The following is a 13,806-nucleotide window of genomic DNA, read 5'->3' on the forward strand; positions in this document are numbered from 1 at the left end:
GCGCTAAACCAGGCATATCGAAATAGCAATATGTGACGTCCCATGTCAAAACCAGACTTTGGACAGGTTATTAATTTTGAAGTTTTACATATCTCAAATATAGAGATATTTTGCTCCACAACGCTGTTTTCTCCAATGAAATCGGACATTCCTAAGCGAAGATATTGAGTTTGTAAGTTATGGTATTATAAAATTTGAAATTGAGATATCGGCCTTTAAAATATTATTGACAATGAGAGTAGGAATTACCTTGAAAAATGCCACAAGACTTATATTCCTATCTGAAACTATCAGACAATTATTGTAAACATTAATAACACTAGACGAGGGCAACCACTTCCTACCCCACATTTATGACCAATTACTCCATTCCAAAACGCCACCAACGTCGAGTTCCAGCAGGAAACAGACGAGGAGTGTGAGATTTGATCAGTCAATTTGAGAAAGTACTACGGTGTAGTACGAAACATCATTGAGGTATGTTTAAATCTTTATACCGAAATACATTTGGATTTGTACAAAAGAACATTGGCAAAATATGAATTATGAACAATCCTGATGAATTTATTTACGGATCTTAAAAAGAATTACAGGCAATCGCCGGTTTTGGAAGTCAGGAAATATGAAAACAACGTTACCGGAATCACCGTGTTTTTACTTGTGAACAAAGCGCAAAAGGAACTACTCCGTGAACGTTTGCGAGTTATTAACAACAAAATAAATGATTTAGAATCTATTTCTACGACCTCCGATCTAGAAATACAGTCGCGTTCCCCCGACAACGAAAGACGCAATATCCAAGATCATATCGCAAATTCTCGCTGGAGTGAGTTTTCCAAAACAAAATGTCGCCAAACCCGGAAGCGAGAATGGTTGCAAGAAAAAGGAAGAAAATCAGACAAACGAGCTCCTACGGATGCACGTGTGAGTAAAAGTAGTGATAATGAAATAAACACAGCCAAAGTCTCCAGTAGTTCCGCCCATATTTAATCAGAGTCTGATGAGTTTATGGCAAGATAATTTGTATAATAATTTTCTATACACTTTCCTTCGAAGGTTGATACCAAATTTGATATCAAAAGTTTAATCATTGTGAGCATAGGAACCGTTGTTTGGAAATTAGTGCAATTTCAAAAATGACAAATTACAAATTGACCACGCAAAAGTCAATGCATTGTATCAGCTTATTATGTGGCCTGAAGCAACCCGTACAGGAATCACTGTACACTTGCCTGCGCACAATTGAAAGAGCAGGGTATTTGATTTGCATTTTGACATGCATGGGTAAACCTTTAACCTGCCGGCCTATCCAGGCGACGTAATTCTTGGCACTCACGCTAGTTCCGCTACGTGATACAATTCCCTATGTCATTTTTAAAATTGCACGAATTTCCAAACAAAGGTTCCTCTACTCACGATGATTAAACTTTTGATATCAAATTTGGTATCAACCTTCGAAGGAAAGTGTATAGAAAATTGTTATAAAAATGATTTTGCCATAAACTCATCAGACTCTGAGTAAATGGGGATGGAGCTACTGGAGACTTTTTAATTTGGCTGTGTTTAGATCTGAGTGGGATCCAACTCAAGAATTGGGTGATTAATAAGTCGAAATATAATTTGACGACCCCAAACCAAGCTGTTAGCGAAGGGGCTGAATTTTGCAGTCACGTCAGAAAACACCAATGCGGTGCTCAATGATTATATTGTGGCCAACGAGGAATCTTGTGTTGGCCTTAGCGCTAGTGACGCGGTCCAGTTACGCGCGGAAATGGTAGGAGTATTAAAGTCCACCAATAATACCAAGTCAAATTTGAATAAAGAGGAGAAAAATGCGCTAAAAGATCTGAAAAAGGAAGACACAATTTTGATTCTGCCGGCAGATAAAGGGAAAGCGGCGGTAGTGTTAGACAAAGACTATTGTGGGTCAATTATGTATGAGACTTCGAAAGCACTTTCTGAAATACTAGGTCCTCTTGTAGGACAATCTGAACATCATGTCATGAACTCAAAAGATCTCGCGGAAGATTTAGTAGGGATTTTGATCGACGATGTTGAGGAGTTCATCTCCAACGATATTGTGTCCCTGTTCACAAACAATCCCATTAGTGAAGCCTTAGAGATTATTAAACGGCGGCTAACGGAAGATCACACCCTAGGTGATAGAACCAATCTTACCGTTGAAGACATCATGGAGCTTTCCGAATTTACGCTCACTACCACATATTTTTCGTTCCGTGGTCAGGTTTACCAACAAAAATTCGGCACCACAATGGGCTTCCGGTAAGCCCGATAGTTGCCAACCTCTATATGGAGTGGCTTGAAAAAGAAGCCATTGCCATGGCGCCGGTCAATTGCCAGCCCAGAATGTAGAAAAAATATGTGGACTGTGTATTAGAAATAATTAGTAAAGGCTCGACAGAACAACTCACATCGCACATAAACCAAGTCGACAAAACAGGCAATATCAAGTTCACATATGAAAAAGAAGAAAACAGTCAAATTGCCTTCCTTGAGACTCTCATAGTTAAAAAGCTCGAAGGTTCAGTCAAACTCTTAGTCTACCGGAAAAAAAACCCACATACAGATCAATACCTTCACTTCCAGTCCCATCACCCACTCCAACACAAACTCAATGTCATTCGTACGTTAATGGACAGAAAGAACAAAGTTATTACGGAAGAGGCAGACAAGCTTGTTGAAGAGCAAAAAATCAAAGAAGCCCTGAAATTATGCGGTTACCCTGAATGGGCATTCAAAGATATTAATAAAAAGACTGCAAAGAAAAACGACCAGTCGCAGACAACCACCAGAAGCATGGTTGTCCTCCCTTAAAAAGAGGGGCTTTCCCAGCGAGCAAGACGCGAGTTCAAGAAACATGGTATACAGACATTTAAGCCGCACCAAACCCTTAGGAACATACTGATACACCCCAAAGACAAGCACGACATACTACAAACAGTGGAGTGTGTCTACGAGATTCCGTGTCTTAATTGTGAACAATCTTACGTAGGGGAGACCGTCAGGGTATTCGGAACACGCCTTAAAGAACATAAGACTGAAGCTGACAAAGCCTCTTATAAGGCGCGCGTTCACAAGATCTCAGAGAAGATCCTGGTTCGTTTAAAGTACAAAAAACCTGATTTTTTTTAATGATACTACAGAATATACATGTATGAAAGTGACACACCCGTGCCTACCGGTACGACCTTAGGGTCCGTATGCACAAAAGAGTTAGACCGAGTCTAAAATTAGACCTGGTCTAAGTGGAATTTAGTACCAGGAGAAAGGACATTTTCCTTCATGTTTTCTAAAGTTATTTTGAATCATTTTTGAACTGTGCATTTAAATCTTTAAAATTTGCTTGCTACGCTAGGAAGGAAATCAGAGTAAAGGACCATTCCTGATGGAACTAAATTCCACTTAGACCAGGTCTAACTTTAGACCTGGTCTAACTCTTTTGTGCATACGGACCTAGGAGTCTATCGATGTAGGATTTTTTTTCCTAAAAATTCCAAGAAAATGAGGGTCATTCAGTGTGGGATCGCTAAAATTGGCGGTCAATACCCGGGGGTCAATGACAGTGCAAAATAACTTTCTGCTAAAAAAAATGAGCTCAATTTTGCAAAAAAATTTTAAAGCTAAAATTGCCCACAAAATGTTCAATTTATTCATGTGCGGAAGCGCCCAAAATATGCAGATTTGGTGTGCACTCCTTCAAAAAGGGGGGTCATTGCGTGTAAGCGGGTCATTAGGTGTATGGTTTGCATCAAAACAGGGGTCTACATTATATTCAAGTTTAACGAGATCATTCCCTTTAAGAGATTTTTAGGTTTATCTTCCACTGTACTTTTATCACAGGCTGAATAGTTTGACCCTAACAATGCCTGTAGCTTAACGTTTAACTGTATAGGCATGACTCATGAGAGGGGCACCGGCCATGATGGGGGATGGGGGGGGGGGTTGACCGGGCCTGATGGGGGAGGGGGAGGCACAAGTTGTTTTTCAGCAATTCTTCAATGGGATGTTCAAAAGTTTCAAATCAAGGGGAGGGGGTTACGCCATTGTTCAACACAATGGTTCATCATATAGTAGGGTCAATAACTGCAAATTTACACAATGATCGCCCACAGCCACTCACCCGCTTCCGCCTATACACTAACCTACCACCACCATATATCTCTCCCTACATATCCCCCCACCCACAAAGTTACAGGTACTTCAAGCCACAAACGAAGCCACACAATCCGATACAGACACCAAATCATATCCAGACTTTTCCACTAGAAAATCCAACAAGAATACAATGTTCATACGTGTATCGGGTAAATCCGTGTCCAATGTCAGAACACCTCCATGGGTGTGTTCTAGTCTGTCATTTAGTATACGAAGGCTTTTGGAACACGCTCAACGTCTCTAAATTTGTAATAGTTGTCATACTGTAACGTAGTCCCTGAAAAGAAAGAAGGAAATAACAGTGACTTTATTATAGTCCAGTGAACTAGTTAAACATATGGAAAGGTTTGCATACAAAAACGATTCTCTTATAAACCATCTATGCACAGTTTACATCGATACACATGAGCAGACATTTTCTTCAAAGAGCTTCCAAGCAAGCAGTGAATTGTCTCTACACAGTCTTTGATTACACTACACGGTTGAGTGCATAGCATCGTAAGAGCTGTTTGAGCTTCTAGCTGGAAAATATGCCTCTGTGATTGGTTTTTGTCGAAACCTCAAAAACATATATGGTATAATGATGTGCTTGCCGGAGACCTCCTTTAATATTAATTCCACGGGAATAAGACCGAGCATCTGTCTCGTCATCTTGAGTTACCTTCATCATTAGGAGATTGAATTTCATTGAACATAATATGTGGCCTTTTCCGAGTCCAACCATCACCATCTTACTTCCGTGGTCCGGGTACACGCTGGTGAATTGCGATCGCGTAGAAGTGACAAGGTCGCCTACTACGCGCTGCGCCCATGACCAATGGGTCAACCGGTCGTGTCGAGTCTGTTGATCAGCCAATCAGCGTGATTGTTTATTTCTTCTGTGTGTACGCTCGTCTACGCTTAGCGCACAGCTCGGACCACGGAAGTAATAAAGAATTAACTTTATAGGGTAAAATGGGGAGAGGGTTGCAATTTTTGGCATACATTTATGGGGCAACTTTTAAAGACGAATCTGCAAGCAAGTTTCAATTTTACTGACGAAATGCTAAGCTAAGTCCCCCTACGGTATTGTTATTGAGACACCCTAAATGCTAAGTGATAAACACATCAAATCATTTGGATAAGACTTGTGTATTGAAACACCCTGTTTATGAACTATTAGTGTATCTTTGACAAATTTTATACAATTTGCTGATATCTTTGTGCACTTTTCCGCCACTAAAGTTGCGAAATGTATGGAAATCTTATCACATTTTGAGAGTCTTACGTTGCTGTGCGACATTTTAAGAAAGTTATTAGAAACACCCTGAAAATATACCCTTTAAATAACTCCAATTTATTTTCTGATCAGACAATAATAACTGCGCAAAATCTATTTTGAGGCCATTGTGTGAAAGCGGAGGGTTTTGATTTGGGCCGAGGTATTTTTCCAAGGGAGCGGTAGCTCTCGAGGAAAAATACCGAGGCCCAAAACAAAACCCGAAAATTTCGCACAATGAACTCAAAATATATGGTGCAAAGTTTTTATTGTCATTCATTGCCGTCTTATCTGATATTTTGAACAAATCAAATTGGCATTTTATGTTACTTTATGTCATAAAACGCTGTTAAATATAACCAGTTGATTATCTAAATTTAAGTCTTTAATTGAAAGCAAAATATGATTGGTACAATATATGACAAGAAATGCACATATAAAATAATCACACAATCACAATAATATTTTAACGACACTGTAAATTGGCCAGAACACATGGAACGCGTTCATTAATGTAACGGTATTTTAACACATGACACGTGTTGAACTTATTTAGAGAACACTAGTGTGAACACCTGAGATGTGTTCATAAGATACAGTTGAACACATGACACATGTGAAATAAGTGTTCTAAAAATATTTCAGAACATCAGTGTTCAAACTACAAGAACACCAGTTTTCAAATGAAACAAAGAAAGACATAAGGAAATAAAGAACACGTGTCAAGTGTTCAAAAGGTGTTACATATGTGTTCTAAGTTTTGCAAATGTCTTATTTTTCAAAATCAAATATTAATGTAACAATGTTTCCTTCTTGTGATAGTGCTAGGTAAGGAAACACTATTTAAGGCAAATTTTAATATGGATATGCAGACATCTTTTCATAACTAATCTTGGAAACAAAGACAGAACACTACTGTCAAGTGTTCTATGACTTTTACAGTGTACTCAGTACTTAACCAGCAGTCTTGTAGGTGATCATAGAGTTCTTGCAATGTTCTAGACGGCTGATGTAATTGTCCTTATTCACTTGTCAAGCGAAAATCAGCGAAGTCCATTGTACACTTGCATTTATATAATACCCTTGCGTATAAAATCTTCGCACAGAAATGGTGCTGCTTTCTCCAAACTGAAATCCTTGCGCCGTTCTCCAAACACTTAACTCCTTGCGCCGTTCTCTATCTTCAAAATGGTGCTACTTTCACCTTTCACACAAAACAGGCCGTTTCCATTTACTTTGACAGATGTATGTGTTGTTTCATAAACCAGACTTCAGGGACAGAAGAATATAATTTCCTTTCTTGAAAGAGGTATGCCCTTTGATGTAATCTAGATCTTCTCCGACAACAGTGGCAGGCAGCAGTACATTGACTACATAAAACATTTCTGGTTCGCAATTTCCTTTCTTTGAAGGAATTGGAATGTAAGCACATTAGCTAGCCCAGTACAAAATTCAACTGTGAAGAATTATGTTTACATTTTCTTATATATCAAGCACTGGGAAATCCCATTATTTAAATAGCCAATTGCTATTTTACAACACATGATGTGATCTTGGAAAATCCCTAGCCTTTACATAAACCTTTCTCATTACATAAATAATCAAATTAAATTACACAGGGCACACCACACTACGATGTTGATTTGTATCCCTGTCATTCGTTTATTTAATTTATTGAGTTAATTTAAGGGCTGGGGTATGAACGTTTGGACAGTATTTATTTTGGGACATTAGAGCACATCAGACATATCGAATTGCATTCTGAATACGAAGAATGTCATTCTGATATCAAATAATTTAGGTTTTTGAAATTCGCAATTTAATACACATTTTATGGCAAATCATTAAAATTGATATTTTTGATATTTAACAGTACTTGAAGTAAACTTTATAAATCTGATGATTTATACAGTGTATGTAGTGGGATGAAAGCCGACGATCAATTGAAAATTTTGACCTTTCGTATTGAAGATATGGATTTTTTTCCCCAAAACACCCAAAAAAATTAGGTCTTTTGGGAAAAAATATCTATATCTTCAATATGAAAGGTCAACATTTTCAATTGACCGTCGGCTTTTCCTCCCTGCTACATACACTTTAAGAATATATCATTAGATTTATATAATTTACTTCGAGGACTGTTATATATCAAAAATTTGAAAAATATCAATTTTTATAATTTGTCATAAAATTTATTATATTGTGATTTTCAAAAATGAAAATTATTTGATATCAGAAAGACATGCTTCGTATTCAGAATGCAATTCGATAGGTCTGAGGTGCTCTCATGTCCCCCAAAAAATACTGTCGAAACGCAATAAACGCTCATTTTAGATCCCTTAAACATTCACTATACTGTATTAATATAATACTAATCGCACTGTCGGGCAATGGTGTAATGTGGCAGCCCAAACAAAACACATAAATCACTTCAAATGGCAAAATATGCATTGACTTTGGAAACTGCATCAATCATTTTCTATTAACTAATAATATCTTAGCGGGATTAAACAATTTAGAGCGCAATTTCATTTCACTTCATTTGTATGTTTAATATTAATTTTGTCTTTAAATGATTGTTCAATATTTGCACCTTTTAAATGATCCGATATAAGTTTATTATCTATATTATAACTTTCATAGACAATCCTTTGTTTGGAATTGGAATTGGGATTTGATTTATTTATTTGTTTTTAATCAGCCTCTTTTTAAAGATGTTTTTAAATGTATTTTGTCAATGTGTACAACTATTATTATTGTTATCTTTCGATGTTGTTAATTCGAATAAATTCAACCAGTCAACCAAATCTTAATTTGGATTAATCTTTATTAGTGTTAATATTAATTACCATGCTAAAAAAAATCTCATTTTGTTCAAAAGACTATATTATAAATAATTATACTGAACTTGAAATACCGATGCATGATAACTTATAATTGGCCGGGATAATTGGCAATAATAATATGCACGTATAGATATAGTCCGCGCATGACAGTCGACAGCATGAACACTCTTTTATAAAAAGATTAGGCCCACGGTATTTACATACTGAAATTAATTTATATATAATACTTTATAAAACTGCTTTGATTATTTTGGCTTTAATGATTCAGATTTCGTTATGTCTAGAACAACCATCAGTCAGTCATGTAAATGCCAGACGTTCAATGTTCAATGTTCAATGTTCAATTTATTTCACCGAAAATACATAACATGATAAATATACAAAAAACCGTTCAATGGTAGGAAAACCAACAGAGAGCAGAGCTCGTTAAAATTGGCCACCTTGAGATTTCATAATATGAAACGTGAAACCTAGGCGTGAACCAATCTGTAAAGATTGACACTATGGTCAATTCCAGCGAAAACATGACATATTAAAATTCTCTAGGTTGCCATTTAAAAATGTTTTCCGCTTCAACACTACTTAGTAGACTATATCATGCGTTTAAAGGAGAATTTCGTGATCCTAGCATTTTTCAGTAGATATCCACAAAAAAAGCTTATTCGGATAGTTATCCCCAAAATTTCAGTTGCTTCCGATTTTGCGTTTGTGAGTTATGCATGATTATGTGTATTACACTGCTCCACAGGCCACTGTTGTAATTTTGTTCTGGTATACCAGAACGAAATTCAAATTTGACGATATTTTTGCAAAACGAATTGATTTGCAAGAAAATTGAGGGGGATGAGGCTGTGGATCACGAAATGCCCTTTTAAATTCCATCATTAGGGAGTGTCCATAAATACTTTGATGGGGGTTTTGGTTTCTTTTTTTGGATATGAAGGGGGAGGGATCAAAATAAGTATTTATGAACACTCCCGTAAGGGGGGAGATAACCATATATTCCAGAAAATGGTGTCTTTTGGCACTTACATAACATTAAGGTGAACAAGCAAATTTTTCTCTATCATATGCTTTTTGTTCCACTCAAATCGGGCATTGGGTTCCAAAGGTATCGTCAATTTTAGTTCGCCAATTCCCGCAGATGTATTTTTAAAAACAATAAAAAACAAAGAAAATAAGATCTTTTAATTTCTTTTGTTTTTTTATTGTTTTTCAACCTTTTCTCCTTTAAAATTCAATAACTCTTCAAAGGAACACATTACAGGCCTAGAAACAGTGCCAACATTTAAATAAATTCAAGTACCTTAGGAATCAGTATGCAAAATTGTTTCTAGGATCCAAGATGGCCGCCCATTATTATGCAAATGAGATGACCTTTGACTTTGAAATGATATATTTTGTGTCGTCTTCACATAAGTACCCATTAACCATAAGGGGACCAAAATAGGATGTAAAAAAAAAAAAAAAATGGTTTACCCCTCCCCTTTTAGCCACGTACTTAGTCCATGTACTGAAAATCTGTTAAAATAACCAGGAGGAAATGAGATGTCAAAATGTGTATTATTCAAATGATCGATAAGGTACGAAGCCCCAGAAGGGACAACACCACTCTTCGCCGTACATTCATTCTCCCAACCACATTTCCCTAACATAATATGAAATATAAAAAAAAAATTAAAAATTAAATTTATTTTGCCAGCGGCGCCGGCGGGGTTCGAGACCACGATGCACTAAGCAGTACTATAAAGTATTGACATAATACCAGCGCCTTAGACCACTCGGCCGTAAGGGCTTGATTGCATCATTATGAAAATTTAAAGATATAATCGCAACTTCATTACTTCAACATACCACGTGACAAGCAAAGACAGAAAACGTACATCATGCAGTTATTGTTAACTACATGTATGCACACAACACAGGGGCACTCACAATAGGCAATTGAACCCTACTGGTAGCGCTGTATCGTAGCTATTGGGTATGAACTAGTTAGTATCATATATCAAAAAGTATAAAAGCTATGATTTTAGTACTTTCTCTCTGTTTCAATTACTTATTCTTTTTCAAATATCTGAATCTTCAACCCGGTACAAGCTTTAATAACGGGGGAACATACATTTTTATTAAAAAGAAATCATACCATCTATCCAAACTCGCCGTGTTATTCCAATGCACATTTTACTCCACCGGGCAGCCATTTTTTGATCGTTTTTTGAAGATTGGCGTCATAAAACCGTCATAGGTACAAATTTAGTACTTTCTGTCAATCAATTATGGCTTATTCTCTACATGTCAATCTTTAAATAATTGACATAGTCCTTATAATAACGGTACTCCGCCTTGATGAGTAAATGACAGCAAACAGCTGCAAATCAGTGAAAAATATCCCAAAACTCGGTCAGTGGGGCTCCATTACTCGTTGACTGCCGATAAAACGCCCAATAAAGACTTAGTCACCGGACCGCGCCGGCCAGTTAAAGTACATGCCCTATCACACCACTCCACACCATACATAAATTCTCCCAGTCACATTTCCCAAATATGAAATTAAAAAAAGTCAAATTTTAATTTACTTCTTTTAAAGTTTGGCATAGGCGGGGTTCGAACTCACGGCGCAACGCTTAGTACTCTATGAGCCTAGCGCCTTAGACCACTCGGCCACTTGTCTTATTGTTATTCATCTGAAACTTATTTAAAAATATAATCGCAACTTCAACATAGGCCTACCACGTGACAAGCAAAGGCAGAAAACATATTATATTTTGGAATTTTATCTGCTTAAAACATTAATGTGTATTATAATAGAGCTACCATTATTTATATTGTTGAATTCTCAAGCGCATAGAGACAATTAATACGAGCGACCTATGATACATACACAATACATAAAATCGATTTTGATCTTCGACATTACTCGGTGACCTCCGATAAAACGCCCAGTAACGAGCGCCGGTCAGTTAAAAAAAAATGCTTAAGTACATGCCCTATTGAGATAAGCAATCCTTTTGTGATATGTCCATTCATCCATATAATAATAGCAATCAGATTTTTGGATGGATGTTTACACAGTGATTGGAGAAGAAGCTATGTAAATAATCAAAAGTACATGTCTACAAATTGACAAGGACAACTCCTTTTGTCAAAATTGTTTTCACCTATTGCTCAGTATGTTAATTAATCCGATTAATTACGTAATTTCGCCAGCGTATGATATATCAGTACTGATAATAATCTGTAGGCCCAAGGAGGTTAGATATAGAAAGAAGAGGATTACGTATCGCATATTGGTTCTTTGTGCCTATTACTTAGAGTTTCCGGGAGGAAGAAAAAAAGGAAGGATGGGGGGGGGGAGGGGAGAGAGGGAGAGGGAGAACGATGGAGGCACAGGGCTCTAAATTACATAGGCGGAGATCGGGGGGGGGGGGATAAATGCCACAATATTTTGCCAGGGGATGGTCAATATAATCACCCCCAATATTGACGCCTGTGTATTGGTTTGTGTCGAAATTAACCTCATATTTGGCCATTTTATAGCCACAAAATGCCATTTTAGCGCTTTGCGCGAATTTATTCCACTTTTGTCCCATATTTCACCAGTTTAGTTTCAATAGGCCTATGCTAAAATTTTCGCGCGCATTTGTACCATAAGGTTCACTGTACTGGGTACTTTAAAAAAATCCTAACCTAACCTAAAACATAACTTTAACCATTAGATTGGAGCTCTACTAGAAGTAAAAATATAGATAGTGAACGAATTTAGTATTTCTATATCTATGTGAGAATGATACAATAGAGGCCCTGCATGAAATTATTGATTGGCTCCAAACAAAGGTTTTCAACCGGTGTCCTTCACCGTAGTTATGGCGGAGTGCAGTCCATTCAATCAAATGTTGTCATCAACCTATTTGATCGTAGTGCAGGATTATGTGTGTGAGACGAACTGTCACGGTAGATTGCAATCATGCTTTTGTTGAATGCATTTGAGTAGTCCGCCATATTTACGGGATGATACGTCGCATGCAAGGCCTCTATATGACATGATGAACATAGTCATTGATGCATCAGTTTTAAAATAGACTAGGCGGTTACCCATATTTGGCGGTTCTTGGCTGGGCGCGATTACCAGGCTGATGGTGACATGCCCATATGACAATTATTTACTAATTTGACCTCAGATGACCCCTGGCGACCCCCAAAATGACCTTCCAAAATTTGTCTCTAAATGTTGACTGTACCCACCAAGTTTCATGCCCATATGACAGTTTTAGTAATTTGACCTCAGATGACCCCAGGGTGACATTGGATGACCCCAAAATGACCTAAACTTATAACTCTAAATGTTGACTGTACCTACCAAGTTTCATGCCCATATATGAGTTTTTACTAATTTGACCTTAGATGACCCATGGGAGGGGACCCCGTGGTCAGATGACTTAACGAACATAAACATCTTCTTGCCAGCACAGAACTATACCCACCCACCGAGTTTGAGCCCCGTACGACCTAGTTTCATGCCCATATGACAGTTTTTAGTCATTTGACCTCAAATGACCCCTGGGAGGGGGCCCTGGGGTCGGATGACTTAACGAACATAAACTTCTTCTTGCAAGGACAGAACTACACCCACCCACCGAGTTTGAGCCTCGTACGACCTAGTTTCACGCCCATATGACAGTTTTAGTCATTTGACCTCAAATGACCCCTGGGAGGGGGCCCTGGGGTCGGATGACTTAACGAACATAAACTTCTTCTTGCCAGGACAGAACTACACCCACCCACCGAGTTTGAGCCTCGTACGACCTAGTTTCATGCCCATATGACAGTTTTTAGTCATTTGAACTCAAATGACCCCTGGGAGGGGGGGCCCCGGGGTCGGATGACTTAACGAACATAAACTTCTTCTTGCCAGGACAGAGCTACACCCACCCACCGAGTTTGAGCCCCGTACGACCTACGACGGCCTCACATAGCAGTCACAGACAAAACCTAAATCTACAGAATTACTCGTCGATACTCGAAAGAGCTCAAAATAAATAACTTAGAAAATTTTCTTGATGTCCTTTAACATGTTTTCATAGTTAACCATCGTTAGCCATGGAAATCTATCATGAGAACTGACCGGTGACTAAGTCCGATTTATTGGGACGTTTATCGGCAGTCAACGAGTAATGCCGTGCGTACATGTCAATAGAGTCATTATCGATTGGATTAGTCGTCCGTAGCGGACAATTCGGTCGCTCATTGGATCAATATTATCAGGTGGTAATAAATTTGCATTGGACAATAGATTACTATATAATGGTTTAGTACTGCATATATCGGTTTAATCTTCAATAAGCGGGTTTATGGCTGGAAAGGTCACGGTGAATTCGCCGTGGACGTAAGTGCACTATGACCATATTTTGGAATTTTATTTGTTTAAAAACATTAATGCGTATTAATAGCGCTCAATTGTAGATAACTGCGTGTTCTATATACAATAAATGAGCCTACGCACAATAGTTTTTTCATACATTATATCGA

General features: G+C 37.7%; 1 protein-coding gene across 1 annotated transcript in view; it reads right to left on the reverse strand.

Annotated features, from left to right (window-relative positions):
• Positions 1–3,975: 3,975 nt before the first annotated feature.
• The window catches only part of LOC140142642 (uncharacterized), a 30,538-nt gene continuing 20,707 nt past the window's right edge, over positions 3,976–13,806 (reverse strand). Inside the window, 2 exon segments of the mRNA XM_072164644.1 lie at positions 3,976–4,394; positions 4,397–4,453. Coding sequence (XP_072020745.1) covers positions 4,222–4,394; positions 4,397–4,453 — 230 coding nt within the window. The 3' untranslated portion in view covers positions 3,976–4,221.

This window comes from Amphiura filiformis, chromosome 20 (genome assembly GCF_039555335.1).
Source record: "Amphiura filiformis chromosome 20, Afil_fr2py, whole genome shotgun sequence".
NCBI lineage: Eukaryota > Metazoa > Echinodermata > Ophiuroidea > Amphilepidida > Amphiuridae > Amphiura > Amphiura filiformis.